We start from the raw sequence: 25,826 nt of genomic DNA, 5'->3' as shown, positions 1-25,826 counted from the left end.
CCCCAGACTGAGAAGACAAAAGAACATTATTGGTATACCCCGAAGTCTTCTTGAGAGGAACTCCACGGGGGCGGGGGTGACCCCATAAGAGGCCCTGGCTAAGGGGTACTGACAGACCAGAGGAAGGAAAGTTGAACATATCTCGGGTTCCCATAAATTTTTGGAGGAATTGCGCCCCCTCCAGTGGCAGTAAGCCCAGGGACAGACCCACAGGTGGAAAAAGGCGACTTCAAGAGGGACACCGTGAGAGGAATAGACTCAGAGAAGAAAAGGCACACACGCGAGACACACACAGAGATAGAGATAGAGAGGCAGAAAAATAACCAAGGAGAGAGAGACCAGAGAGATGCACAAGAGTAACAAAGACAGAGAAAGAGACTCCTCTCCGTTTTCAGAGACTCTCATCACCCTGGGGCTGTCTGTCCCAGTTTCCAGCGGTTCACCCTTCTCTCTCGGGAAGGCGCGCCGCGCAGGTCCCTCTCGGGGCAGGCGGAGGCCTCCGCACAGTCAGGGATGGGAAGAGAAAGTGGCCGCTGTCGCCCAATCAGCGCGTGTCTCCGCCACCCGGGACGGTCTCCCCGTTGGCCAATCGCAGCTCAGGGCTCCTGACCAAGCTTTGGGTGAAAGAACTAATAAATGCTCCCTAGCCCGGATCCCTGCACTCAGTGTCACGACGGGAGGAGACTCTGGCCGCGCTTGCGTTCCCCCCCCCTCCCTCGCTCGTCGTGGCGCTCTGAGCCCCCTTTCCAGCGCCCCCAGCTGCGGGGCCGTTCGCCCAGACTCGAACCAAACTTTTCCGCCCTGGGTTTGGGATCCTGGATTCTAGGGCCTGCCCGCCCCCTTCCCGGGTTCCACCTCGAGCTCTGGACTTGGAGCTAGCAGCCCCCCTCCCCGCGTCTCTCTCTCCCTCCTGTCTTTTTGGGGAGGAGCTCTTCACGCTCCGGAGAGTTTCCGAGGGTCGTCGCGCTAGCGTCTCAGTTTTGCCTTCACCTGGATATAATTTCCTAGAGAAGCTGCCCCCAGGATGACCACGCTGGCCGGTGCTGTGCCCAGGATGATGCGGCCCGGCCCGGGGCAGAACTACCCACGCAGCGGGTTCCCGCTAGAAGGTAAGGAAGGGCCTCAAAGCCGCTGGGGTCCTGGCGCCTAGGGCGACTGCCCACTCCATCCCAGTCTCCATAGACTTCTTTGGCGAATCCAGGGATCCCAAACCCCCAACACCTCTTACCCCAAATAGCAATAGTTGGGGGCGAAGGCCCATTCGATTTGATTTTCTATCCGCAAAAGAAGTGTGGTGCTCTCTGCAAATTATTTACGGAGCTGGGCGGCCAGGCCTGCACCCGGCGGGTCCGCTTTCTCGGGTTGTTTTGGAGATGCCGCGTAGTCAAGAATGGAGTGAATCGGCTTTGGAGTACCGGAAGTAACTTCTCCACATTCTGTCCACCCAAACCCGTCTCCAAAGTGTTCTGGCTGCGCCCACATTTAGGAAACTCTTCTTAGTTTGGAAAGAAATTTCTGGTCGGGCAAATTGTGGTAGCTAACAACGGCGGCTCGAACGATCTTATTTATACGAAAATAAGATTTTTTTTTTTTTTTAGTATTAATCAGTTAAAGGTCCATTCAACTCAAGTAGCATCTCAAGTCTCTCTAACTTTTTTGGGAATCGCCTTTTGTTCTGGCTGAAGATTCTGGGAATTCCAGGGAGGTAGGAAGCTTTGCAAACCTGAGCCCTTTCAAACAATCTGCGGCGCCCTTCATCCTCCATCTAGAGCACAACCCAATACCCTGAGCATGAACCAGGGTTAGGTTGTCCACCTGCAGACCCACAGTCTTTGAGTCCCCGTCCGAGATGTAACAGGTGACACGCTGCGCTGCCACCTGTGCCTCCTTTAGAGACCCTCTCTGACCCTTGGCTGCTGTACTCTAAGACAGAAACTCTGAGGGCTGTCAGCTCGCTCAAGACCCTTAGGGCGGCTCCAGTCGGGCAGGATTTGGTGGTGGTTATTTTTAGAGGAAGACAGTCTTCCATATGTTTCAGAGTCTTTCCCCCCAGTCGCCAGCTCTCCTAGGTTAGTTATTTTGACCTGGTTACTGTCTTCACACAAAGGATGTATGTCCCCGTGTTGCTTGATAACTTGGAAGGAAAGTAACTGAAAGAGTGTCTGGCAGTGGAATTTCAGTGTTGGGGCTGTCACATGCGGATTGGCCAGAAAAGTGCAAAATTAGGTGGATTGATCGTTCCTGCTGCTTTCTCTTCTACCTAAGTAACTTTGTCCTCGCCTCTCTTTTTTTCCTCCTTCTCCCAGTATCTACTCCCCTCGGCCAGGGCCGAGTCAACCAGCTCGGCGGCGTTTTTATCAACGGCAGGCCGCTGCCCAACCACATCCGCCACAAGATCGTGGAGATGGCCCACCACGGCATTCGGCCCTGCGTCATCTCTCGCCAACTGCGCGTGTCCCACGGCTGCGTCTCTAAGATTCTGTGCAGGTATCAAGAAACAGGCTCCATCCGTCCAGGTGCCATCGGAGGCAGCAAGCCCAAGGTGAGCAGGCGGGCCTAGCCATGCCGCCTCAGGGCCTGCGGTCAATCGGGTGGGTAAGAGCAGGCTACCATCTGGGGCTTTCTAAATAATTATTTTCCAAGTCCATGAAGGTGTGTGTGTGTTTGTGTGTGTGTGTGTGTGTGTGTGTGTGTGTGTGTGAGTGACAAGGGGGATTCGGGTGTTGCTCGAGCCCCATGTTTCTTTCCTTATGGGAAAGCTCCAGTGGTTTTGCAATATTTGTTCTTATATGTCCAGGAACCATGAAATTCTCAAAAAACTACTTTAATAAACACCGAAAGCATGCAAGCTGTATGTCCCTACCTGTTGCCTATTTCTTTCCCAAGTGTCTTTCCAGTCCCCAACTTTTACAAAAGGAATCTACTAGTCCCAATAGTTTCTATCCAACTTTCTCTCTCCCCCAGTGCAAATTGTTTTCGAAGAGTCAAAAGTCAGGGAGGTTAGTTTTCTTTATAATGAGTTCGATGTTAAAAAATGTTTATCCTCAAATTATTTTGCTTCTCTTTTAAAAAACAGTCCTACTGGCTAGGACTAAGTGGGAGGAGATTACCCAAGGTCTGCCTTTTCTTCTGATTGTAGAGGGAAGCCAATATAATTTTCAAGTTGCCAAGGGGCAATATCAAGAGGGTTATGGCACACTGAAGACTTTCAAAATTCTCACCTTCCCTCTCTCTCCCAACCTATTCTCAACCTAGGAATCTTTAGCTTTTAATTGGGGGAGGGGCCTCTCTATACATATGTGTTTTCCATTCTAATTTTTTTTTTTTTGAATCTAGATACTTAATCTTTTGCCTCTCATTCTGCTCTTTAGCTAACTCTTGTGCCCCTCTGGAGTGTCACAAGTTGCCGATCTAATTTGATTTTTCAGCTCCTCTTTCAAACATTCCCCTTTTAGTTTCGTTTTCTGGTTGATTCGGTGTAAGGAGTTGCCTTTATTTCCAGGGATCAGAAAGTATAGCCCCCAGCCCCAAGGTGTTATAATTCTTAATTTAACCCGGTTGTCTGAGGAGCTTATCTAGGCAGGTGGACTGTCCCCAGGCTGCTCGGGAGTGGGACGATTTCCTGTCTGCCTCTTTCGAATGTGAACTGCCTCAGAGAGTTGGGGTTCTTTGGCCAACCAGGGGCACCTTCTCAGAGGATGCAAGAAGGAGCATCCGGACAGGCCCGGAGGCGGTGGGGCTGCCGAGAGTCTGGCCCAAAGTACCGGGTACCAACGCCGGCCCGCCTGTTCTCTTAAAGCAGGTGACAACGCCTGACGTGGAGAAGAAAATTGAGGAATACAAAAGAGAGAACCCGGGCATGTTCAGCTGGGAAATCCGAGACAAATTACTCAAGGACGCGGTCTGTGATCGAAACACCGTGCCCTCAGGTACTAGGCCCATTAATGTCTCCCCAAGGCGCGACCGTCAGTCGCTATTATCCGGGCGGGTCATCCAAGCCACACATAATCGCCCCAATGATCGATCCGGGTTATTGAGAGGCGGCCTCTCCCAAAGCCCTGAGAGATATTTACGAACCTGACGATCTTGGCGTTTTATGGAGCGCGGGGTGCGCTGCTCATCCCAGGGGTGGAGGGGAGAGACACCGCCGCTGAGGTCTCCCCAAGGAGGATTTCTGTGGAGGAGGCAGAGCGTTTATTAATATTGATGTTCCCTTTTAAAGAGAAACAAATGTTTTGGTAACCCCAACCTAAGGGAGATGGGGCCGCGCCAGCAGAAGACTTTGCCTTTTGCGCAAAAGGAGGGGAGGCATCGGCAACTGCCCGGATTTTCGCCGAGAGTCCCAGGGACCATCCGGCGCCCCCGGCAGCCCGGGGGAGGCGGAGGGAGAAGGGCAAGCGCAGGGCCAGCGCGAGGGCGCGCGGGAGAGTTTGTTTTTAATTAAAAGGAAACTCCCTTTTTCCCTCCACGAGAACGATACATTTCAGAGCATGGATTTATTTACCAGACTGGAATCTGGAAAAAATAAATGAGAGAGAGTGAATTTTCTTTGATTTTTACAATAGGAAACGATTCTGCAGTTGAAATGTAAATCCCTTACAGCCTCAAAAAAGTTGATTAGCAGGGGACGGTCCTCTGTGGTTCTTCCCTTAAAGCAAACCGCAGGGCCCAATACCTTCAGGTGCGGAGGAGGCGGGTGGTAGGCTGGGCTGGTGGAAGACACGTCTGAGGTTGGAGACCTAGAGCCGGAGTCAAGAAGGGGAACGCTTCCTACTGGGCAAAGAGAGACGGAGATGGCTTTTCTCAGCCTAAACTGGAGGCGCACACTTTCCAGGCTTGGTCTTACTGTATCCAGAGGCCCTTAAAAGGCGTTTTGAGTGGGAGAGTGAGAGGATGGCAAAGGATAGGGGTGAGAAGAGAGGAAGGAGACACTCACTATCCAAGCTTATGGGGTAGCTGTTCTAGAATTGCGGCTTGAGGTTTGGGGGCTCCCCTCACAACCCCGCGCCTCTTAATTGTGGGTGCTCTCTCTTCCTCTTCTTTCCCCCAGTGAGTTCCATCAGCCGCATCCTGAGGAGTAAATTTGGGAAAGGAGAAGAGGAGGAGCCCGACCTGGAGAGGAAGGAGGCTGAAGAAAGCGAGAAAAAGGCTAAGCACAGCATCGACGGCATCTTGAGCGAGCGAGGTAAGCGGCGGCGCGGTGGACCTTAGCTGGCGTCGGTTCTCTGACATTGAGCTCCTGAAGGCCGCCCAGCTCCGGCTCCGGTCGAAGTCCCTCTTCGTTCTCAGCCATTCAATCAAAGACCGGAGAGACACCCTCCGCTGAAACAAAAACGTATCTATTTAAGTTTTAATTTTATTTAAATTTTAAACGTTTCTAAATCCTTCTTTACCACTTTCAACCCTTAGGAGTCTAGAACTATGAATTGCGTTCTCAATGGTGATGGGGTCTATGGAGTCCGAGATTGGGAATCTCTGAGGGATTGTGGGGTTGGGGGAGGGTATAGGCTACTCCACCCTTTAGAGTTTAAAGTAACTTTTTGAAGTAGCTTTTGTGCCCTCAGGAAAAGCCCGGATCTAAGTTTCTGTATTAGAGAGACAGAGCAGGCTCCAGAGAGAGCATGCTCTTGGGCACTGGGCACCCAAAGTTGCCCCCATATGCTGCCCTATGAATGTGCGTGTGTGTCTACTTTGGCTGTTTTTCGTTTGTTTTAAATTGGTTTTGAAGCGTGATGGGGTTTAACTTGATGTGTCTGGGTTTCAATCAAAGGGGTCTTGAGTCCTTAGTCCTTAGTGCTGCACCCTCTGTCCCTCAGGGGTGCGGACCACCCACTCCATGTTGGCTGTAGCCTGTCAGCACCTAGAGAAAATCTCCCCCTAGGGGAGCAAGAAGGCAGCCTGCATCCCCTTTACCTGCTTGAGCTTTAAAATTACTCACAGAAAGGAAGGAAAGAAGCAAGAATGCAAGCAAACCTTGGGAGGTGAACTAGGAAAGATCACTGCAGCAGGAGTAGGGCCCTGAGTCTTCCTTTGCAGATCCTGGCATCTCTTCAAACTCACAAATGGTCCAGAGTCGCCCGGTGTCCTGCCTACTCCTAGAGTTCCCTGGTCTGGGTCTCAGACTTTATTGGGCTGGAGTTGAGTTTTGTAATTGCTCTGGAGTGGCACAAAGCTCTATAGCAGGCTTGAAGGAGTCACCCACTTTGATTATCTGGGTCCATGCTTTCACCAGGGTGGTGTCCAGGTTGGAACTGTGGGCCAGGAGGCTGGTCATTTCTTTTACCTTCATTGTCCACCCCTGGGTCCACTGGCTGTTCTTCCAGAGCAGCTGCTTTACAAAGCAATGTGAAATCCACACTCAAGGAGCACTTGGATATTACAAACCCAAGTGTCTGATTTAAGGGATAAACAGAGGCATAGATATTCTGAGGCACACTGCAATCAAGAAAAGGTACCCCAAACTACAGGAGGTTAAGCAGGGAAAAAACATGTTGTTGCCCCCCTCCCTTTACAGCTGGGGCCTCACATGAACTCAGTCTAAGTTCTTCTTTTTTGGAGGAGTGTTTTTTTGCCCAGGTCGATTAGAAGACACACACCTCTTTATCCCAGTCATATGTTCAGCATAGAGGCGCTGGGGTGGGAAGAAAGTGAGGAGTGGAGGAGTCAGTTAACTCCAAACCAAACATTCTCTTGAGGCAGTGGAGAGGAGAGCCCTGAGTTGTTGGAGCCCAGAGAGCTAGGCCCATGGCTTTGCTACTTGTTGCTAGAGGCGGCAGCCAGGCAGATCAGCCGCTCCCTCACAGCACAGGCAACTCAGGCCCAGGAGACAAAACGTCCCAAATGAGCTGGTCAAACATTTGTACAACTTTTCCAGCTTTTACAATGAAGGCCTTCTCTACACAATTTACACTTGGAGATGAACTTGGGAGACAAAGCCCAGAGAGTCCATTGAAACTCACACTTTAGCTTGGCCCAGACAAAGCTCCAACTCGGAGCAGCTTGATGTGAACAAAGGAAGGCAACCTTTTTATAATTCAAGGAGAAAAGAAGAGAAAACAGCACCACAAAGGGCCCAGAATAGACATTATGGGCTTGCAATGAGGGATGAATTATTCAATGAGCCCCAATAGCTGCTGCGCCAGGAAGTTTTATGGACTCTCCAGCGTGGAAAAAGTGGCCATTTCACCTACAAAATGTTTCTAGTCTTTTGGGCTGTCTAGCTGGGCCGGCTGCCATTCAAGGGCAATTGCTACCATTTTTAAAATCAGAGTATTTTCCCCATTGAGGGCTGTGCGGATGAAAACACACACACACACACACACACACACACACACACACACACAGAGTCAGGCTGAAACCTAAATTTAATTTGGGGTTGTCAAGGAAGATGCAAAGTCAGTCTCCTCAGAGCCTCCAGCTCCCTTTCCGGATGAGCCCTGGAGGGCAAGAGGGGCCCAGAGAAGGGAGAATTAGATGTAGTTTGAAGTCTAAAAACCTCAAAAATTCCCCTCTGTTGTTTGGGCATCCAAAGTCTCAGGCTGCCCCTCTTGTAAAATAGAATGAATGTCAAGAAAAGGCTTCTAGCGCCTTGCGGGAGGGGGCAGGGAAAAGCGGCGGAGGAGGGACTTTGGGGTGTCCTGACCACTGCGGTGTGCTCTCGCCGGATGTTCCAGCCTGGGGTAGGCCTGGTGGGTGCTGCCAGGACTGATTTTTCGTGGGACATCTTTAACCCGGGGTCTGCTCGGCAGACACTAAGACACAGGGAAAGAGGTACCCTGAAAGAGGTCAGAACTACCGCCTTCTTCTTTCCAGGATCTTGTCCTTTCTCCTAAATGGTCCCCTTTGCCTTCCCAACTTTCCCTTTTCTCTCGCCCTGTCCTAAAGCAGCACAGAGTGCGGACCTGAGGCGCTCTGGCCGGGCGTCCGGGCGCGCACTGGGAGCTGGGTCCATCCTTCCAGCTTCTTCGCCCGAGGGAACGGAGAGGGTTGGGTGGCTCGGGAACACCCAACTCCCCCGCCCGCGCCCCTGGCCGACACTGAGATGGGAGCAGGCGCAGCCGGGGGAGCCAAGCTCCGGCCCAGGCCTCGGGGGCTGTGAGCACGGCCTGCGCTGCGGCCACTCAATGGGCGCCTCTGTCCTCCCCCGGCGCGGCGGAGCGGGCCCGCGGGCGCCGCCACAATGGGCTGTGCCCCCACTCCTGCGCCCTGCGCCAAAGCGCCGCGCCGCGCCGCCCCCTCCCCTTCGCTCCGGCCGGCTCGAAGCTTAGCTCGCCGGGCTGCAGCCGACTCAATTGCCTCCTTTATGTCCTTCTCACTTTCATCTAGACACAGCCCGCCTCCCCCTTCTTCTCCTCTTTTTTTCCCTCCCTTGCCTGAGGCTCACATTAGTGAAATTTCTGCAACCTCCCCCCATTTTTTTTCTTATTTTAAAGAAAGCCCTTAACACAAAAGCGGTGACTAATCAATAGAAACTGCTCCTTCATTATCTCCTTCTCCTCCTCTTCCTCCTCTCCTCCTCCTTCCCTCCTCCCCTCCTCCACCTCTTCCTCCTCCACCTCCTCCTCCTCCTTCTCCAGCAGGGTGACGCTTTTCCTGTTTGTGAGTTTTGGGCAACATTTTTGCTTTGTGCCGTAATGGAATTAGAGGACAGATGAGGACTGTAAATGGACACGCGACTGCAAGACTCTCGCTTAAATATTTAGATGCAACGTTACAATTACTGACTTGTTGTAGCGGCTTTGAAGTGGCAGTTCGGGAGTGCAAGGGGAAAGAGGCCAGATTGCCAAATTGATGTTTTGATTGGGACTGGAGATACACTTTCCTAGGACTCCCCCCTCCCTTTTAAGAATCACAAGGAGCATGGGAGGTTTGTAACAATTTCAAAGATTAAGCTCAGAGGCTTCAATTGTAGGTTGGTTGAGGTCTTCTATTCCTTTCGTACTTTCGTATCTCCCCCCTCCAATTGACGTTGGTAAAAAAGAGAGTTTTTTTTTTAAGTTAAATTTGAGAAAGTAAAAGTGACAAAAGCTTTGCTGGAGCCCCTGTTTTGTTTGTAAGCTTGTGATCTTAACGGATTAAAATTAACGAAGACAAACGACTTCCGATTTTTTAAAGATATAAACCAATTAAAACCGCAGAAAGTGTTCTAAATTCGTCTGAATACTTCACTTCCAGTGGATGCCCGAAAAGAGCACTTTTATCAGGGAGGGAGTGCTGTAATCCAGAGAACAAGGCCACTACTTTCCCCCAGTTAGCAAGGAACAGCATTTTGGCGTAAGGCTGGGACTCAAGGCGGAGGACTAACTTTCCCACAGATTAAAATAATGAGGCCTGGAATCACAGGTTTGTGGGATCCGAACCTTTATTAAAGGGGACAGTTCACCCTCTCCAAGTCCATTTGTCAGGATCAGGAATTTGACCTCAATACCCTTTCTAATCATTAAGGTCCATTTTATATTTGCTGAATACCTTACAAAACTCAACCAGAAAATCCCGCCCACTTAAAAACGTACTGGAGATATAAGAACTTGCATTAAATTAGAACACCACGCGGTGTCCTTTTTGCCAATCTAGGGGCAAGGTTTTCCCTGCTGGAACAGTGTGAGAGGAGACAGCAGAGTTCGGCTGGTAGCCTTTTCTTTTTGGTTGCTCCTTTGACTTGGTTGACCGCGGTACGCTTACTCTCTAGCCTTATTGAAAACATGCCGATTTTCTAATTAATGCTTGAAATCGTATGTTTATTTTGGGGTTTGATGTGATTGTTGATAGCACCGGAACGGGAGGAATGGGCTTCAAGTGTGTAATAATTACTGAAGGGTCATTTAGGAGTCCCCAGGGCTGAGCAATAAAACCCACTCGGGCGGCGAGGCGGAACCAGTAAGTGCGCGCTTCAGGCAAGTGAAATACACGGATCAATCACGTGGATACAGCCTGGCCACTAAATCTGGATGGTTTCAACCTCCACAAACACGTATATTTTGAGGACAAAGCAAAAATCTTTCCTCACCATCAGATTCAGTGTTTAAGTTTCGCTTATGCAAATGGCCAATAAAAGTCCAAACAGCAGCAGCACCCGGTGTGAGAGCGAGTTCCGCCTGGACCCGTTAAGTTCGGCGAGATTCTAGGACAGATAATTTATTTATGCGGGTAAATAAAGATTAAGGAATCATTAAGAATGTACATATATAACTAAGGAGACACTAAAAGGCAATTAAGCAGTCAGTTTAATGTCTTATCTCACTGGCTGCTCTGGGGTTGTTTTACAACTAGGAATTAAAATCTGAAAAGGAAGTTTTCAGCAGCTCTGGCCAAATATTGATTAAGTAGCTGTTTGTTGATACCATTGTTACGCATTAAAAGGCTGGGAGCGAGGCCCCTCAGTGGCCATCTTCTATTGTGAGGGATTCTTAACCACAGAGATCAAAGCAGGATCATTTCAATTTATCTGTCTTGGAAAATCCTCCTTTTCCTCTGAAACCTCTAAGGAGGAATTGACCAAATTCTCTTTAAGAAATAGGAACTGAAACCAGTTACAAGTCGTTGGCTTGTAGGGAAGACTCATGGGGTGTTTTTAATTATCCTATGGTGATTTCTTGTTTAGAACTGAGGCTAAGATGGTGATTTTTTTTTTTTTTTCTGTTAAATCGATTCTTAGTTTGAGGTGGAAGGCATCGGAGTTTCTATCTGCCTGTTGCTAAATTTCTAAATAAGGACGTTTCTCTAAAGTTGTCTTCCAAGCTGGACAGACATGGAGAAAAGATGTCAGATTTTTATTGTAAAACTAGGTGGAGAAATGATTAAACACGCAGGAACCTAGAAGTTATATTGGCTACATCTTTCTACATGTGTTTCTGTAATTTTTGTGTTTATAGTTGGTTAGATGATTCTCTGGTATATTTTAAACTCCCTATAATGTAGGACTAGATATGTGTTTGTTTGTATAGTATGTGCATCACTGGAGTTTATTTATATGTTGGTCACTAAGAATTATGCTGGCACTAAATTATATCCAGTTGCACAAAGTCAAGATTTATTTGCCCCATGAATTGCACTTTCTAAAGTCATCAGAATCTGAGGTGCACTGTAGTCTCCCAGTTCACGTTCAACTGTTGAGAGCCAGGAGCAATACTGCCCTGAATCATTTTGTGACATTCCTGGCTGTTGATTTTTAGCTGAACTATTAGACTTTTGTTTGTTTATTTAAGAACTCAGTAGATTTGCATTGCTTTTTCCTTTATTATGAGGGTAAAATTCTTGCAAGGACTCTTGAAAATGTCATCTCTGTGCTTAATTTGTAAATTCCAACAAATCACTCCAAGGATGGAAAATTTATGCCAGATTCAAACTTTGGATATTCAACTGTGCATCAAGAATCTGTCTGTGTACGTTTTTTTTTTTTTAATGCCCTTCTCTGTGCATCTCAGTTCTAAATAAATTGTAATTTTTTAAAATTAGTGTTTACTCTTGTTTACTCTTGAACAAGATGAATCTTGATACGTAAACCAGAATATTAGTAAATATTCTGATGTGTTTTCTATTATAACCCCCCAATTAATTAATAATCATCTATGTTCAGATGATATATAATGTTTAGTACTGATCATTGCAGTGTAGAACAACAGCCTGAGGTAGATTAAGCTAGAGGAGTGAAAAACCAGCTCAGATCTGATATGGTCCCCCTGTCCTGGGTGCAGATACAGCATTAGAGAGTCCTTTTTTTTTTACATGCACATGCATACTTTATATAATATGGGGTTAAAATGACTTTTCTCCCTTGAGTGTTAGCCTATGCGTTCCTCTACTGCCAGGGAGACAGCAGATTTGAGTTGGGCCTGATCTTAGTACCGAGACAAAATTGCTGACCCAAGAACTGGCTGCCTCCAGTGGGAGAGCAGTGATCTTGAAAGGTGCTGAGAAAGTGAAAAGGAACTTCAGACCTTGCCATTCCCCTAGAAGATGAACACCAGAGTGGGGACAGAGTCACCTTATGGCTGTCCCCTGCCTTGTGGGAAAAGATATTTTTGCCTTATTCACACCAGCATAGTAGAAGATGCACAATTCATCTGTTAGTTCTGCTACCCTCATGTGTCAGGTCAAGCACTGAGTTCCAGTAATGGGAGTTTCAACTGGAATCAGAGCATCTCTCTTTTAAGAAATCTTCTTTCAAATTATCTGTGCTGGGATTGCATTTTGAACTAAGGAGAATGTATATAATTTCTAGTTCTTGGTGGGGACATGCATAGTTATCAAAATTCCTGTTAGCATTGTAAAACATCTATTTAAGTGAGATGAGTTACAAAGTTCACCACTGTCAAAGAGGTAATTGTTGAGGACAATTGAGTAGGTTTTTACGAAGTATTACTTACCCACAATGCCTCATTTTCTTTCTTTCTTTCTTTTTTCTTGCTAAAAACTAACAAAAGACCAATAGATAATTTCTTCTATGGAAACAGATACTTCTGTTTTAAAAATATATTGTATTTTAATAAAGAGTATCAGTGTAAGTTTTAGAATTTGCTTTGGTGCCCTTTCCTCCTAAAAAGGAAAATCTTAAGAAAACATTTTACCTTGAACATTACATATAACATTTTAAATTTTGCTGCAGGATTTTACATAAAGTGAAATAGAATAAAACATCTCTTTTGGTGTAAGGTGACTTGATCAAAGTTGTCTGAATTTTATGTCCTCTTCTTTTGGTGGCAGTTGAGAAATGACCTCCCCTAGTAAGACAGATTAGAATATATGACAGTATCAAAATAGTTATGTGTTTGTAAATCCTTAAACCTATTCAGTACTTTTTTTGACTGGGCTTTCTTATGTATTCTTAACTGACTAGTGTTACTGCCTTCCTTTTATTCTTTCTCTTTTTGGTACTGAGGACTGAATCCAGACCCTTGCACATGCTAGGCAAGCGAGTCTATCACTGGGCTCCCTCCCCAGCTCTATAACAGTATATTAATGTCAACTCTTGATTCTAGGAGCTAATTCCCCAATCTTCCTGGACCTAATTCAACAGATTCCATTTAAAAGTAGCTTATCGGGCTGGGGTTGTGAGGTAGAGGGCTTGCCTAGCTTGTGTGGGGCACTGGGTTCGATCCTCAGCACCACATAAGGTAAAATATAGACATTGTGTTTACCTATAACTAAAAAATAAATATTAAAAAAGTAGCTGATCAAAGTGCCTTGCAAAAAAGGAAGGGAGACTCTTTTTGGCTGACCAAGACGAGATGGAAGGAAAAGAACTACGATTAAGTTTCAGCATTTAACAACCTATAGGATCATATTGAGAATTCAAATAGTATAGTTTTATGTAGAATTAAATGCACTTAAAATATTTTTATAATCAGTTATATGAATCTCTGGAAACAACTACAGTAAGTGGATTTGGTCTTATGTAATTAGATGGGCACTATAGGTTAAGTTAAGGTAGTATAGTTAAGGAAAGAAAGTTAATTTCTGTGCAATTTGTATTGCAACTTGAAATTGGTTTAGTTTACTATGTACTTGCGTAATTAACACTGATATGATCACATACATATTTACATTTTTAACAAAATATATGTTTGTGTTTTGTGATTTTTATAGACATGCAGATATATTTTAAAGTACAGCTACCGTAGCCCTCTCCTCCCTCTCCTCTTTTTCCTAGTGTAGACATGGGGTCTGTTTTCCAAATATATTTTTGTTTTTATATTTGTTCACTTTTATGCTATTCATTTATTTTTGGGCTGTGGATGGAACCCAGGGCCTTGCACATGCTTGGTATCTATTTCTACTCCATGAGCTATAAACCATAGCCTCATTGTTTTTTAAGTAGAATGTTAAAATATATTATCATGATTAAGAAAATTATGTCCAAAGGGTAGGTGCATGTGTGGGTGTGTGTCTCAGTTATGATTGTCGAGCTTAACTTGAACTAAAGAAAATTAATTGGCCTGATTTATTCTATTATAATAAAAGCAATAGGTTTCATTTTCTGAATCCACACATTTGACTGTTTTCCTGATTGAGGGTCACTAGAGCAATGAGTTTCACCTGTTCTGATTTAAACACATTCCAAAGTACATCTTTTCTGCCTTATAAGTGCATGGTACCTAAGGCAAAAGTGACTTGTTCTTGCATCACAGCATTGCTCTGAAATTGAGACCAAGCACCTTTCAGGTGTGACCTCTTGAACTTCAGTTTTGACATCTGTAAGATGGGTACATCATATCAACTTCCCAGAGTTCTGTCATAATAACATGAGAAAATGCATTGCATGTTATGTGCAAATTACACCTACCCTAGCAAAACCCAAAGTCTTGGGTGTGTGTGGGGGATTCTCTGAACTCCCTGAAAGTGAGGAGCCTATAAACTAACAGATGGGCTCTGCCCAAGGGCAGATAAGAGCTTAATTCAGGGCTTAGCAGCAACAATGAGGACCAAGAGTGCTTGTGCATGCACACACACACACACACACACACACACCCACAAAGTCCACTTTTACCATGCCAAAAAATTAAGTTTATAAACTACTGTGCAATGTAAAAGACTTTATTGACTTTAATGAGTATGAAAAACAATAAAATTCTAAAATCTTTCACAGAGATGGAAAGGGATATTTCATAATTATTTTTCCTCCTGGCCTATCAAGATTGCTTTTCTCTTTTAGACAAACTTGGCTTTTGCAAAACTCCTTCAAATTAAACTTTTCTTTGGGTTTCATGCTCCCCGCCACCCCCGAATCAAAGTTTTGACAAGTTGCTTTTTTGAAAATGGATCTCACAATTTTCTTCCTGAAACTCCTTCATTTTGTGACATTTTCCTTGGCCTCCCCCCCTGGCCTGCAATTTCTCATTACATCTATACCCTCTTGAGCCTGCTTCGTGGTTCTCAAATGCCTTCAGAGTTCTGCACGTGAGATTGCGTGCATTCTCCATTCTTTGTGCATGATTCTTCTTAATTCCCTTTCCTTTAAAACTGCAGCTCAGAAATTTTAAGGAAACCTTCCAAAATAGCATTCTTTAAACCAGTGGGCAAATTTCAATGACTTTTCGATTTAGATTCCCTCCATTCGGTCCCCTCTTTCCCCCGCCCCTGAAAGTTGGTAGCGCTTGTGTTATTGGGGCACAACGTGAGAAGAAAATAGCCTGCTGGGTAGGCTCTTGGGGCTGGAGTGCTCCTGCCCCCATCTTTCTCCTTCAGGAGCAGCCTGACAGTACAGCCACTGGCTGCAAGAAGGTTGTTTTCTTATCCCCACATGCACTGGGCTGACCTGTCTCCGAAATAGGTCAGGCTGGGGCACAGCCAGTTTATGCAGCTGTTGCGGCTTAGGCGTCACAGCAGGCAGCCAGGGCTCCTTGGCCTGCCGGCCCCCAGTGAACTGATAAAAATTCGCTGCAGAGCATGGAACCTTCCTCTGGACAGTCCAGGCCCCCTGAAGGCTTTGAGATGCAAGGGGACTCCTGGATTATGTGAGCCAAACCTCAGCCTCCAAAGGGAAGTGTTCTTTTATTCTAAGGATTGTATTCTTTCATCGACCCTAACACTCAAGTGCAATATATTCTTTGTCAGGATTTATTTTTTTCAAATCCTTTATTTTTGAGCGAATAGAATATTCACTTTATACAAAGTTCATAAGATATAAATGAATATGCAATGATAAGTTTCTTTCCACTTTTGTCCAGGAGCTTGTCTTTCTGGAGCTTGTCTTTCCCTTTCTCCTCTCATTAAAAACAAAACAAAAATCCCCCCAAACAGAACAACAACAAAACAAAACAAATCCCCAAATCTCTTGAGCTGAGGGTGTGGCTCAGTGGCAAAGCACTTGCCTAACTGTTCAGGGCTTTGCTTTCTTTGCCCGGCACCCACTCCCTACAAATAATTAATAATAATAATAATAATAATAGTAATTTATTTCCACCTTTTGCAGAAAAGATAAAGTAGATAAAATATTTTGCATATTATTGCATTTTTTGATACTGGGGAAAGAATCCACAGACACCTGACCTCTAAGCTACATCCTCAGTCCTTTTTATATTTTTTGTTTTGAGACAGCATCTTGCTAAGTTGCTGAGGCTGGCCTTAAACTCCTTGCATCCTCCTGCCTCTGCTTCCCAAGGCACTGGGATTATAGGCATGTGCCGGCACCCAGGTTTTTACTGCTTTTTATTTTTTATTTTTGATGCTGGGGATCGAACCTAGGGCCTTGTGCATGCAAGGCAAGCACTCTACCAACAGAGCTATATCCCCTTTACTGCTTCTTTGAAACTTTAAATTACATCTCAGCAATTATGCTTCACATTGTTCCTCCTCAGCCTTGCCTGTAGGTTGCATGGTATTCTATTGTTTGGGCAAACCATGATTTATTTCATAATGTTTATATTGTTTCCAATCTAACAGCACCATTTGGCACATTTGTGAGTTTATTTATAAAATAAGGGATGCCATTTGTAATATTGATAGTGCTGGTTGGATTTGGAGTCTTCATTGAGAACAAATGGTGGGGTAATTTAAAAGCTCAGAGCAAGAGCATGTTTACCCACGGGTACTTGTGCTACAAAAACAGGATTTTTCTTTACGTACTCTACTTAAGTAGGAGTTTTGATATCATTATTCAGACTTGTTTCACCAACAATGTCTGCCTTTTGGAAACTCCACCAATATTCTATAGTTTCTCCAAATGGTACATTTCCTAAATCTAAGGAAAGATTTTTTCTTCTACTTATTGGTTCCTCTTTTATTCTTTTTTTATTTACTTTTAGCCTCATCAAGATTAGTGTATGTTATGCTTACTTAGTTTTTTGTAAATGTAGAAATTATGGAGAGTTTTCTAACAGTACAGAGGCAACTTATTCTGATTATTTAGTTAAAAAAGAAAAATTGTCATCCAGGGTCACCAAATTAAGTTTGAACTAGTAAGTAATAGAACATGGTTTTAAATTTCTGAATTTTTAGAAGTGCTGAGTTGATGCTCTAGTGTTTTTTTGGGCTTGGTAATGGCTGATTTTTTAATGTTATAAATTTTTAGAGAATACATATTCATTTTAGGGAGAATGTATCCATTCCCTTCTATGCACAAAAGACTTTTTATGTCTTCACATACCTTGCTTCCCTCAACTCATTTTGGCCTATTTTTCCCTTAAATCTGATGCTTGGGAATTCATTTGTTGATCCCGCTTAGTACCTGGCTTACCTAAACTGAGAGTCAGAGTCTGAAATGGGCCAGAAAGAACTGCTCTCCAACCATCTGAGAAAAACAAGACTCTCCAAACCTCCTGAGAAAACGGGAGATGTGGACGCCAATAAATATTACAAAAGAAATGTATCAAGTCATCCCTACTTGGGACTGGGCTGTTCAGAAATAGGAAAAAAAGTTAGGGGCTCAGGATTTCTTTTTGAACATCAAAATTTTAACTTTTTTTTTTTTTTTTTTTTAATGACAGAAAAACAAAAACAACTCTTCTTGCAGCAGATCCAGAACACCCAGCACACAGCCTGCCAGGGGAGGCAGGAGAGTGTTTCCCTAATGCTAGAAGTTTTGTGTGTGCTTAGCTGTGTGCCCTGGAATCCCTCCCTGCTTACCCTCTGACTTGCTTATGGAAATCTAAAGGAGTCAGTTAGGGGATGTAAACAGGCCTGGCGTTAAGTGCATCTGCAAAGAGCTGAAAAGAATCAAAAGCAGCTTTTCTCTCTCTCTCCCCCTCTGTGCGTAATTTGGATTGAATCAGCCCCATAATTTGTGGCATCTGATTACTACCTGTAAACGTATACAGCTCTGCACATAGGGAGAAAGGTCTAGGGAGGGTTAATCCTGACGAAGAAAATTTTGATTTGTTTGCCATGTTGCTGTGAGGTTCTCAACAGAAATTTAGGCCATGCAAAATAAGTCGCTTCCGGTTTGTGAGCACAACACATCGACACATCCTCACGTTGCTGTTATCCAGACAGGTACAGGGCAATGGAAAGCACAGCCATTCTCCAGGGAACTGGATAATGTCAGTGAACAGGTGTTTTGTTGGCAGAGATACCCATTGGCTTCTGATTTGTAAACTTACTCTTCTTTAAAATTTCATCCGGGAGAAATGCTCTAATTTTCCATTCCATGATTCCCAAGTAGATGGGACCTTGGAGTCAGGAATCATTGGCTATGGAAAGTTTTGGGCCTTCTCACATCCTCTTGGACTGTTTCTAAAGGGGGCTGGGAATCCATTTCAGGAAGTGAAGCAAATAAATGGAGGTCTCCTCCGGTGCCTCTGGGGGACTAGTGATCTGTCAGGGCAAAATGGGACTTGGGAACCTGTCCAGAGTGGAAACGTTCCAGGTGGTAGATTTGCTTGGATTTTAAGCAGACAGGGCACATCTGTGGCAAGTGGATGCACAACACATATTTATCAGAGGGCAGTAAGTAGAAAGGCAACTTCTATAGTTACTTCCTGGAAGCCAGTGTCAGCTTGTGGTCACTAGACCTGCCAAGCTCTGAATACTTGCTGAGTTTTTGTCTGGTAGAAGGCAAATGGCAGACTTAGGTCAGAAACTGCAAAGAGTCAGACTTCCGTGTGCAGGGGCTAGAGGGATGCCTGGGTATTGGGTAAGTCTCTCCAGACAGAGAATGAGCTCAAGGTCTAGGCCAGGATGGAAACACAAGACCTGATTTATCTGGGACTCAGTTTCTGGACTCTTCTCAATGAACTTTTCAGAACTTGGCATCTCTGTGTCTTCTCCTCAATTCTGGACAGTGTCAGCAGATCTTGTGTGTTCTTGAATAAACGGCCGTTTGATAATTGGGTTGTAAAAGTCTCATAAGTGGTCAGTAGGGTGTAAGGGAATACAGCTCTTGTGAAGGTCAGGGAAGGGACTCATTATCGGCACACCCTTGTTCCATGTTGTCTGTCCCTTTTAAGAAAATTGAAACTAAGCCATTGCACAATTCTTCTACTTCTAATGGGGTGCCAGCATATACCTTAGTCGGATAAGGAGTAATTTCTTTATTTTAAAATACAAATGACATACAGAACTGAATTTGGTCTGAATCTTTGTTGGCTAGCTTTCGTCATTTTATTGAATTACTGTAATTTAATGTTACTAGTTTTAACAATTTTTCTCCTGAAATGAATCCTTTCTATTTCTTTTTAAAATGAAAACCCAAATTAAATTCATTAGAAAAGACAATGTCTATCTTTCACATTGAAATTACTGGTACTTAGAAAATCCTTTTGGAAAAACTTTTTAGAAGAGGGGAAAAAAAACCTGTCACTCCTACTATTCTTTACAAGAAATGATGTTACCAAAGCAAGTTTAGCCTTTTTCACAGGCATGTTTAAAAGCACCCCTGCCCTCTAACTCTCCTCTCTAGGCACGTGGGCTGACCTTAGGTGGCAAGAGCAAAGCCAGTCTTGGGGTCCGGCTCCTCTCCTCCTCGATACTGTGCCTTGACCATCTGCCTTGACCTCCCACCCCCGGGTGCACCCTCACTCCGCACACCACAGGGACTTCCATTCAGCTCCACCTTGTTCACATGGAAACTCAACCAGTTCCACTCCCCAGAGGTGTTGGCACTTTCCAATGGGGTCCTGGGACCTGACAGCTTTAGCATGGTGGAAAAGATCCCTGAGGATGGGATTTGGGTATGCACAGAGGAAAGCTTTAGGTGGGGCAAGGAACAGGTTTCTGAAACCCCTTACATCACATTGCAGCAGATTCTGTCTTCATTGTAAAGAGACCGGATTAATTCTGCTGTCAGGGCCCTCCTTGCTGCTGGACAAGACCTTCAGGGTCATGATTTCCCACTGAGCTATCTGGGAAGAGGCAGGACCAGGCTGGGCCAAGAACATCCTCCATCACAGGTGAATTCTCCCCACCCCACATCTTTGGGTTAGGGAAAGGCCTTGGCTTGTATCCTTTGGGCTCCTTGGTGAAGAGCAGGGCCAGAGAAGAACATGAAGGTCTTTCTGGCTCAGAGCCATAGACCAGAGGGCCCTGTGGGTCTCAACTTGTCTCAGAGCTCAGAGCTTCCCTAAGGGACCTCTAGAGCTCTGATCTAAGCTCTCACGCTTTCAGTGGCTCCAGGACAATTGTCAGAGGTCTTAATGAATGAAGCTGTCTTCCTCCAGAGGACTCTGGCCCCAGGAGCATCCATCATAGATTCATTTGCTAGGAGGGCTTCTGGTGAGGGAAGACCAGGGGCTCCAATCCCCAAAGCCTCCTGGACTCTGGATTTTGGGGCTTTTGAGAACCTCATAAACATAGTGCTATGGAGAATGTAAGACCTGAACTCTCAGTGGGATGACTGGAATTGACTCCACTGTAGGTGGGGTTCAGAAAAGACTCATTGTGTTTGAGCACTATTTATTGGGGATTCCTAGGGGACCCCAAAGTTGGTATCTGGACTCAGTGGGTGCTTTATGACTATTAGGTTTATGACAGAGAATGCAAGAGTCTAGAAAGAGCCCACAACCTCTCTGGGAAGAGGTCGTTGTCACAAGCGGATTCACTGCAGAACTGGTGAACCTGTGGAATCACCCTGTGTGGTCTCTGGGCTCTGGGAGGGGCCCTGGAAATGTCGCTTATTTCATTAGATTTTTGTAAATGTTGCAGAATGAAGATAAGCTGATACTCATTTCTCGAGGGACTCCCTGCATTGTAAACACTGCAGATCCCACAAAACCACATCTATCATCCTTGTTCAGCAGAGGTGGAGAGAGATGGAGCTTTCTGTGGGTGGATTGGGATTCTGGCACAGCCTGGGCAAGAGCAAAATGGAAGCAACTCCAATACTCAGTTATTCTCCATGTGTGTCTTGGATTTTAGTTTCCAGGGTGGCTCCTCCCTTTCTCTACTTTATCTTTTTTTTACTGGGGGAGCCCAAGTCTGGGTCTGACAACTCACCTTTGTGGTCCTCAGTACTGTGAGTCATCCCTGACCCTTGCAGGGAGTCCCTGGCAGTGATCCTGGACTGACTCCTCCCAAGAAGATGAACACTCAAATCACTGCAGGAGGGCAGGTGGGAAAAACCCTTACTTTGGGGTAGGGGGCTTGATTTCCTCAGCTGTCAAGTTGGAATTAGGCGATTTTCAGCTTGTTTCTTGTAGGTCTCTGAAAATATGTCTGTGACCAGGTTACTTTTCCTCTCTGGACCTCATTTTCCCCTCCTCTGAAAAACAGAGGCATTGGGCAAGGTGAAGGCTGCATCTCACAGCTCTGGCAGGTGGTGGTGGCTGTGGCCGTGGCCTGTTGGCAGGCAGCCTCCAGGAGACAGTGGGACCTCCAGGCAGCCAGGCAATCGGCACAAGGCTGGAGAGGGCCTTTGGCCACTCAGTGTTTTTGGTGAGTGACTCCTGCTTTGCCTTGTCATTGGGGTGGGGGCAGATGATTTTGTCCTGGCAGGAGGAGGATGGGGCAGAGTTCTGCCGGGCATTGCTGTGTGGAGGTACAGGTATCTGCACGGCTCTGTCCCATCCACACAGGGAGTGCATGTTTTCTGGCTCTTCTTGTTAAGCCGTGGCTTCTGGAAGAGGCTGGGAGTATTGTTTAGAGAACTTTCCCCCAACTTGCTTGCACGGGATTCTTTGTATGAGGGAAAAAACAAGTGCCTTTTGCAGAATGGGAACATTCCTCTTTGTAATCCTCGGCACCTCCGAGATTTCTTCCTATGCCCAGAGAAACCAAGCCAATGCCAGCGACTCTCTAGGCTGGAAGAGAGAAAGAGAATCAGATTGCGTGGTGCAGTCACGTCAGCTGATTCTAAGTCATCTCTTAATGAACTTCTGCCCTCCTGTCTCAACACATAGTAGTTGTCAGAAACTGAATCCAGCAAAGAAATTTTTTTTTTTAAATTTTTCATTTGTTTGCCTCTAAGTTAAAAGACTTACAGAAACACAAATTATTAAAAAACAAAGCAAAAAGTCTTGAGTTAATTAAAAATTTCTGTACAAAATAGAATTTTGGAAAAAACTTGTGCAGATTAGACGAGATCATTTTAAATCTGAAAACATATTTTGTTTTGAGGACTTCGCTATAAAACATTTTAGAACTTGGAAGCAAGTGAGAAGTATTTTTTGTCACTGAAAACAATTCGAGGCAAATGTCATAGCCTAATAAGAGGACATTTTATTAACCTCCCCCCACTCATTTACTATTGTATGCTTGTGGAAAAAAATTATTTCAAGAGTTAACATCTACAACATGTTGACTTTCAAAGTATATATTCTAAAAACAGAATGATTCATTCAAATATTTCCATCCTTGGTTGCAATGACTGGATGATAAAGTTAACAATATAAAATGAATTCTGAAAACGTTTTTTGTTTGAGGAATTTCTAGAGCATATACCATATCCAAATTAACACTTGCATGTATTTTTTTTACTTTATTAAAATACTGAATTTACTTTACATGTTTGTTTCTGTCTCCCCAATGTGGCATATTTGTACAATGCACATATTTTTTTTAATATACCTGAAACTTATATCTCAAACTTTGTTGTAGTTTTATCTTAAGTAGGTTCATGGAAACACATGTAAGCAAATATTACTATAAAATATTTACTAATAATTTAAAATAAAGGCTGAAAACTATAAAATGAGAACATTAGAAAGAGAAGCTAGACCTCTTAGACCTCTTATACACTCAGAACAATAAGCACTACTGTTTACCATATGAAAGAGTTTATTTCTATTTTTCTTAGTGATTATCCTGTACTTGGATCAAATATATTGCAATTTGAACTTTGAATTGCAAATTAAAATTTTTATTTGATAAGAGAGAGAGGCAGTACTTGACCTTTAGATTAAAGAAGAAATCTGATCTTAGCCACTTTTAGCCAACATTAGATTTTTTTTTTTTTTTTTTGAGTAACTCCATATAAATCAAAACAATCCAAATTATCAAGTCCCCTTTCCATATCCATAGGCAAACCTCTGACTTATACTGCACATGAATTGGGTTGCAACAGGTTGTAAGAAGTTAAATTTGTGAGAGTTATGGCATAAATTTGTTTAGTATAGTTTGAATGGCAAGATAACCGTGTAACTTTTAAAACAGCAGGCATTTATAATGCTTGGCCAAGTTTAGGGTGGCAAGCAGTTTTCAATCCGAGTATTTGATTTCCTTGACTTATTTTTCCCCCCATGTTTTCTTAGGGAAGTGCTAGTTGAGATTTGAAGAAGAGTTGTTATTCTGTTTAACTATATAAAAACATTAAAACATTTTAGGGAATGCAAAAATACATATGCTTCAGGTTAAAATATTGAGACAACTTGCATATTTTAATAACATTTCCACTCTAAAGTAGTGAAAGCAGACTTTAAAAAAAAAAAAAAAAAACTTCCCTTATGCAGGAGGTTACTTTGCTGATTAAAGTAATTTGAACACTTTGGAAGAACACTAACTCCACAGTGGTGAGACATTTACTGTTTTCCACTGTGCTATGAAAAGAGGTGTTCCATTTATAGGCAGAGTGCTGTTCTGATTATTTTTGCAAATTTTCAAAGAGATTTTAAAGTTAATGTGAACATAAACACAATACTCACTAAAGTAGTTGAAATCCACAAATTCTTGAAGTAAAACAGTAAAACGATGTTCTAGAAGATGAATATACATTTCACCAAAATTACTTAGATTGATAATGCTTCAAGACTTTGTTATAGAATTCATTTTGGATGTTTGAGATTAAAACTTTCCCTTTAGGATTTGGAAAAAATTACACTGTTGCTCTCTGAGAGGAGAGGCATCAGCAGAGCAGGGTCCAGTGTTGTGGAGGGTACTTACTCCTAAACTTTCTTCAAAATCTGAGCATTCTGTGTATTTTATTTCACAGTCTTTTGTGAATGAGATTTCTCACATTAGGATTAAAAAGCAATTTCTCAAGGAACCAAATAAATACCAAACACCAGATTCACTTGTAGGACAGATTGCAATTTGTATCTACTTTTTGTTCGAGTGGTAGGGGTTTCGTAATGAATATGAGTTGGGAGTGAATTTTAAAAATTAAAGTTGAATATAATAAGTTATATTGTAGTTGAATTTTTATTTGATTATAGTACCCAGATCTGTCAAATTACCTAAAGAGAACAATGAGAAAAAAAAAAGAAAATAATCCAGAGATGCTACAACTATAAAACAACCGTCCTGCTAAGCCATGTGCATATGTAAATACGACTGAATATTAATTTTACCAGACCTCGTTGACTTAAGGGCTAGCATGTATCAGGAGCTGATTTTTGGCATTCCTTCATTTTTTTTTTCCATTCTTTTGTTCACTTGACACACAGCTTTTATACCCTGGCTTTGCGGGAACCCCTGGCACCATCTCTGAACAATCTGTTCAGAAAGGAGAGGGTTCCTCCAACCAGCAGCCAGAGTTTTAATTAAATACTGTCCATCCTGCCTACCTCAAGCAGCTGAAGAAATAGCTGTTGGCGGAAAGGTACCAATGAACTTATGTTTTCTGGTGTTAATAGGGCAAGGAACCTTCTTGGTGGATTAAAAAAAAAAAAAAACCCACACAGCAAAATCATGTGGTTATTATTATTTTTGAAGTTAAGATGAATCACAATGCTACAGCCCTGTCCTGAGCCACTAGACTCCGTATCATGTTGTAAAGGACATGTAGGTTGAAGAAATTATTTTGTTTATTAATTCTGGTTACATGTCCTGCTAGGCTGGCTTGAAGAGAAAGGAAAGAAAGGTGTAACTTTAAGCTCGCACTGATTTGTTCTTATTACATAACAAAAGTCTATTTCTTTATCATGTTATCATTCAGTTAATAAAAATTAGCAACAATAACAGCATCAACTTTAAAACCCCTCAAAGTCCAGGGGATTTTCTTTCACAATGAACATGAATACTGTTCAGAAATACAAACAGTCAAAGGATAACTTTAGGTCTGAAAGAGAAACCTGGCGAGGGTAATTGAATAAGCCTGGGTCCCCTGACTGTGTCATGGTGAGGGCACTCAACATGTCATAATTAGGTTTATTGAGGGCCATTCCAACAATCTGCTTCTATTCTTCCTGCCTTATTGTCCACAGCTAGGCAAATAGCCAAGGGACAAAAGGAATCAAGTGCTGACAAAACATGAAAGAGGAAAAAGATTTAGCTGCTTTTATCAAAGAAACTGAGAAGGACTTTGTGTAAATAAAATAAGTGACTGGCCATCCTGCATTTGGGCAATGCCGTTTTCATTAGAATTAATTCTTGACATATTGGAAGAGTTCCAAGGGAAGGATTTCTACTTCTGACAAGTTTAATTTGTAAATTAAAAACAGTTGGTTAAACATGAGCCTCCATCAACAAAACTTAACCAAAGCCATACACGGGGAAGACCTAAGCAGGTGAAAGAGAGAATTACTTTGAAAACAAAGTCTTCCCCCAAATTATGCAAATTCTTATTACTTCATAACAAATGTTACCCCTGGAAGCTTACAGCAGTGTGTCTGCTCCTAGAGGTTTGTTTAGACCACATTTTCTTCCCCTTTAAGCCTCTTTAGTTGACATAACACTCACTCCAGGCTTGGGCAGCCCGTTGGTGCTTGCAGGAAGTGACAGAAGATTAGAGTAGCTACGCTTAGATTTTCAAGAAGTGAGTCTGATCCAACTCCTGCAAACTTCAGGATGACTTGCTCCACGTTTTTTTTTTTTTCATGAAAGGCCAGAGCTTCTTCCATTCCTGGTGGTGATGAACCCTGGGGCTCACTATGCAGATCCTGGGTCAGTGTTGCCTGGTAGGACAGAGGCCTGTGACAAGCAGAAAGTGAAAACCTTCAGCAGAGAGGTGTGGTTGGCGTCTGGGCCAGGCTTGCCTCAGAATCTCTTAATAAAACAGCGACTTGGGAAGGTGAAACTTGTTT

The 25,826-nt window shown here is 43.8% G+C and overlaps 1 protein-coding gene across 2 annotated transcripts in view; it reads left to right on the top strand.

Annotated features, from left to right (window-relative positions):
- Positions 1-661: 661 nt before the first annotated feature.
- PAX3 (paired box 3) overlaps positions 662-25,826 on the top strand; it is a 98,946-nt gene continuing 73,781 nt past the window's right edge. Inside the window, exons 1-4 of one of the 2 annotated variants that reach the window (XM_081261891.1) lie at positions 662-1,109; positions 2,307-2,542; positions 3,803-3,929; positions 5,051-5,185. In XM_081261891.1, the coding sequence (XP_081118017.1) occupies positions 1,025-1,109; positions 2,307-2,542; positions 3,803-3,929; positions 5,051-5,185 (583 nt within the window). In that variant the 5' untranslated portion in view covers positions 662-1,024. Of the gene's footprint in view, positions 1,110-2,306; positions 2,543-3,799; positions 3,930-5,050; positions 5,186-25,826 lie in introns of both variants that reach the window. The other variant, XM_081261890.1, reaches the window with a different exon arrangement.

Source organism: Spermophilus citellus (assembly GCF_964194105.1).
Source record: "Spermophilus citellus genome assembly, chromosome: 11".
NCBI classification, from domain to species: Eukaryota; Metazoa; Chordata; class Mammalia; order Rodentia; family Sciuridae; genus Spermophilus; species Spermophilus citellus.
The sequence above is the reverse complement of the archived record's forward strand: the minus strand, read 5'-3'. Positions and strand labels throughout refer to the sequence as shown.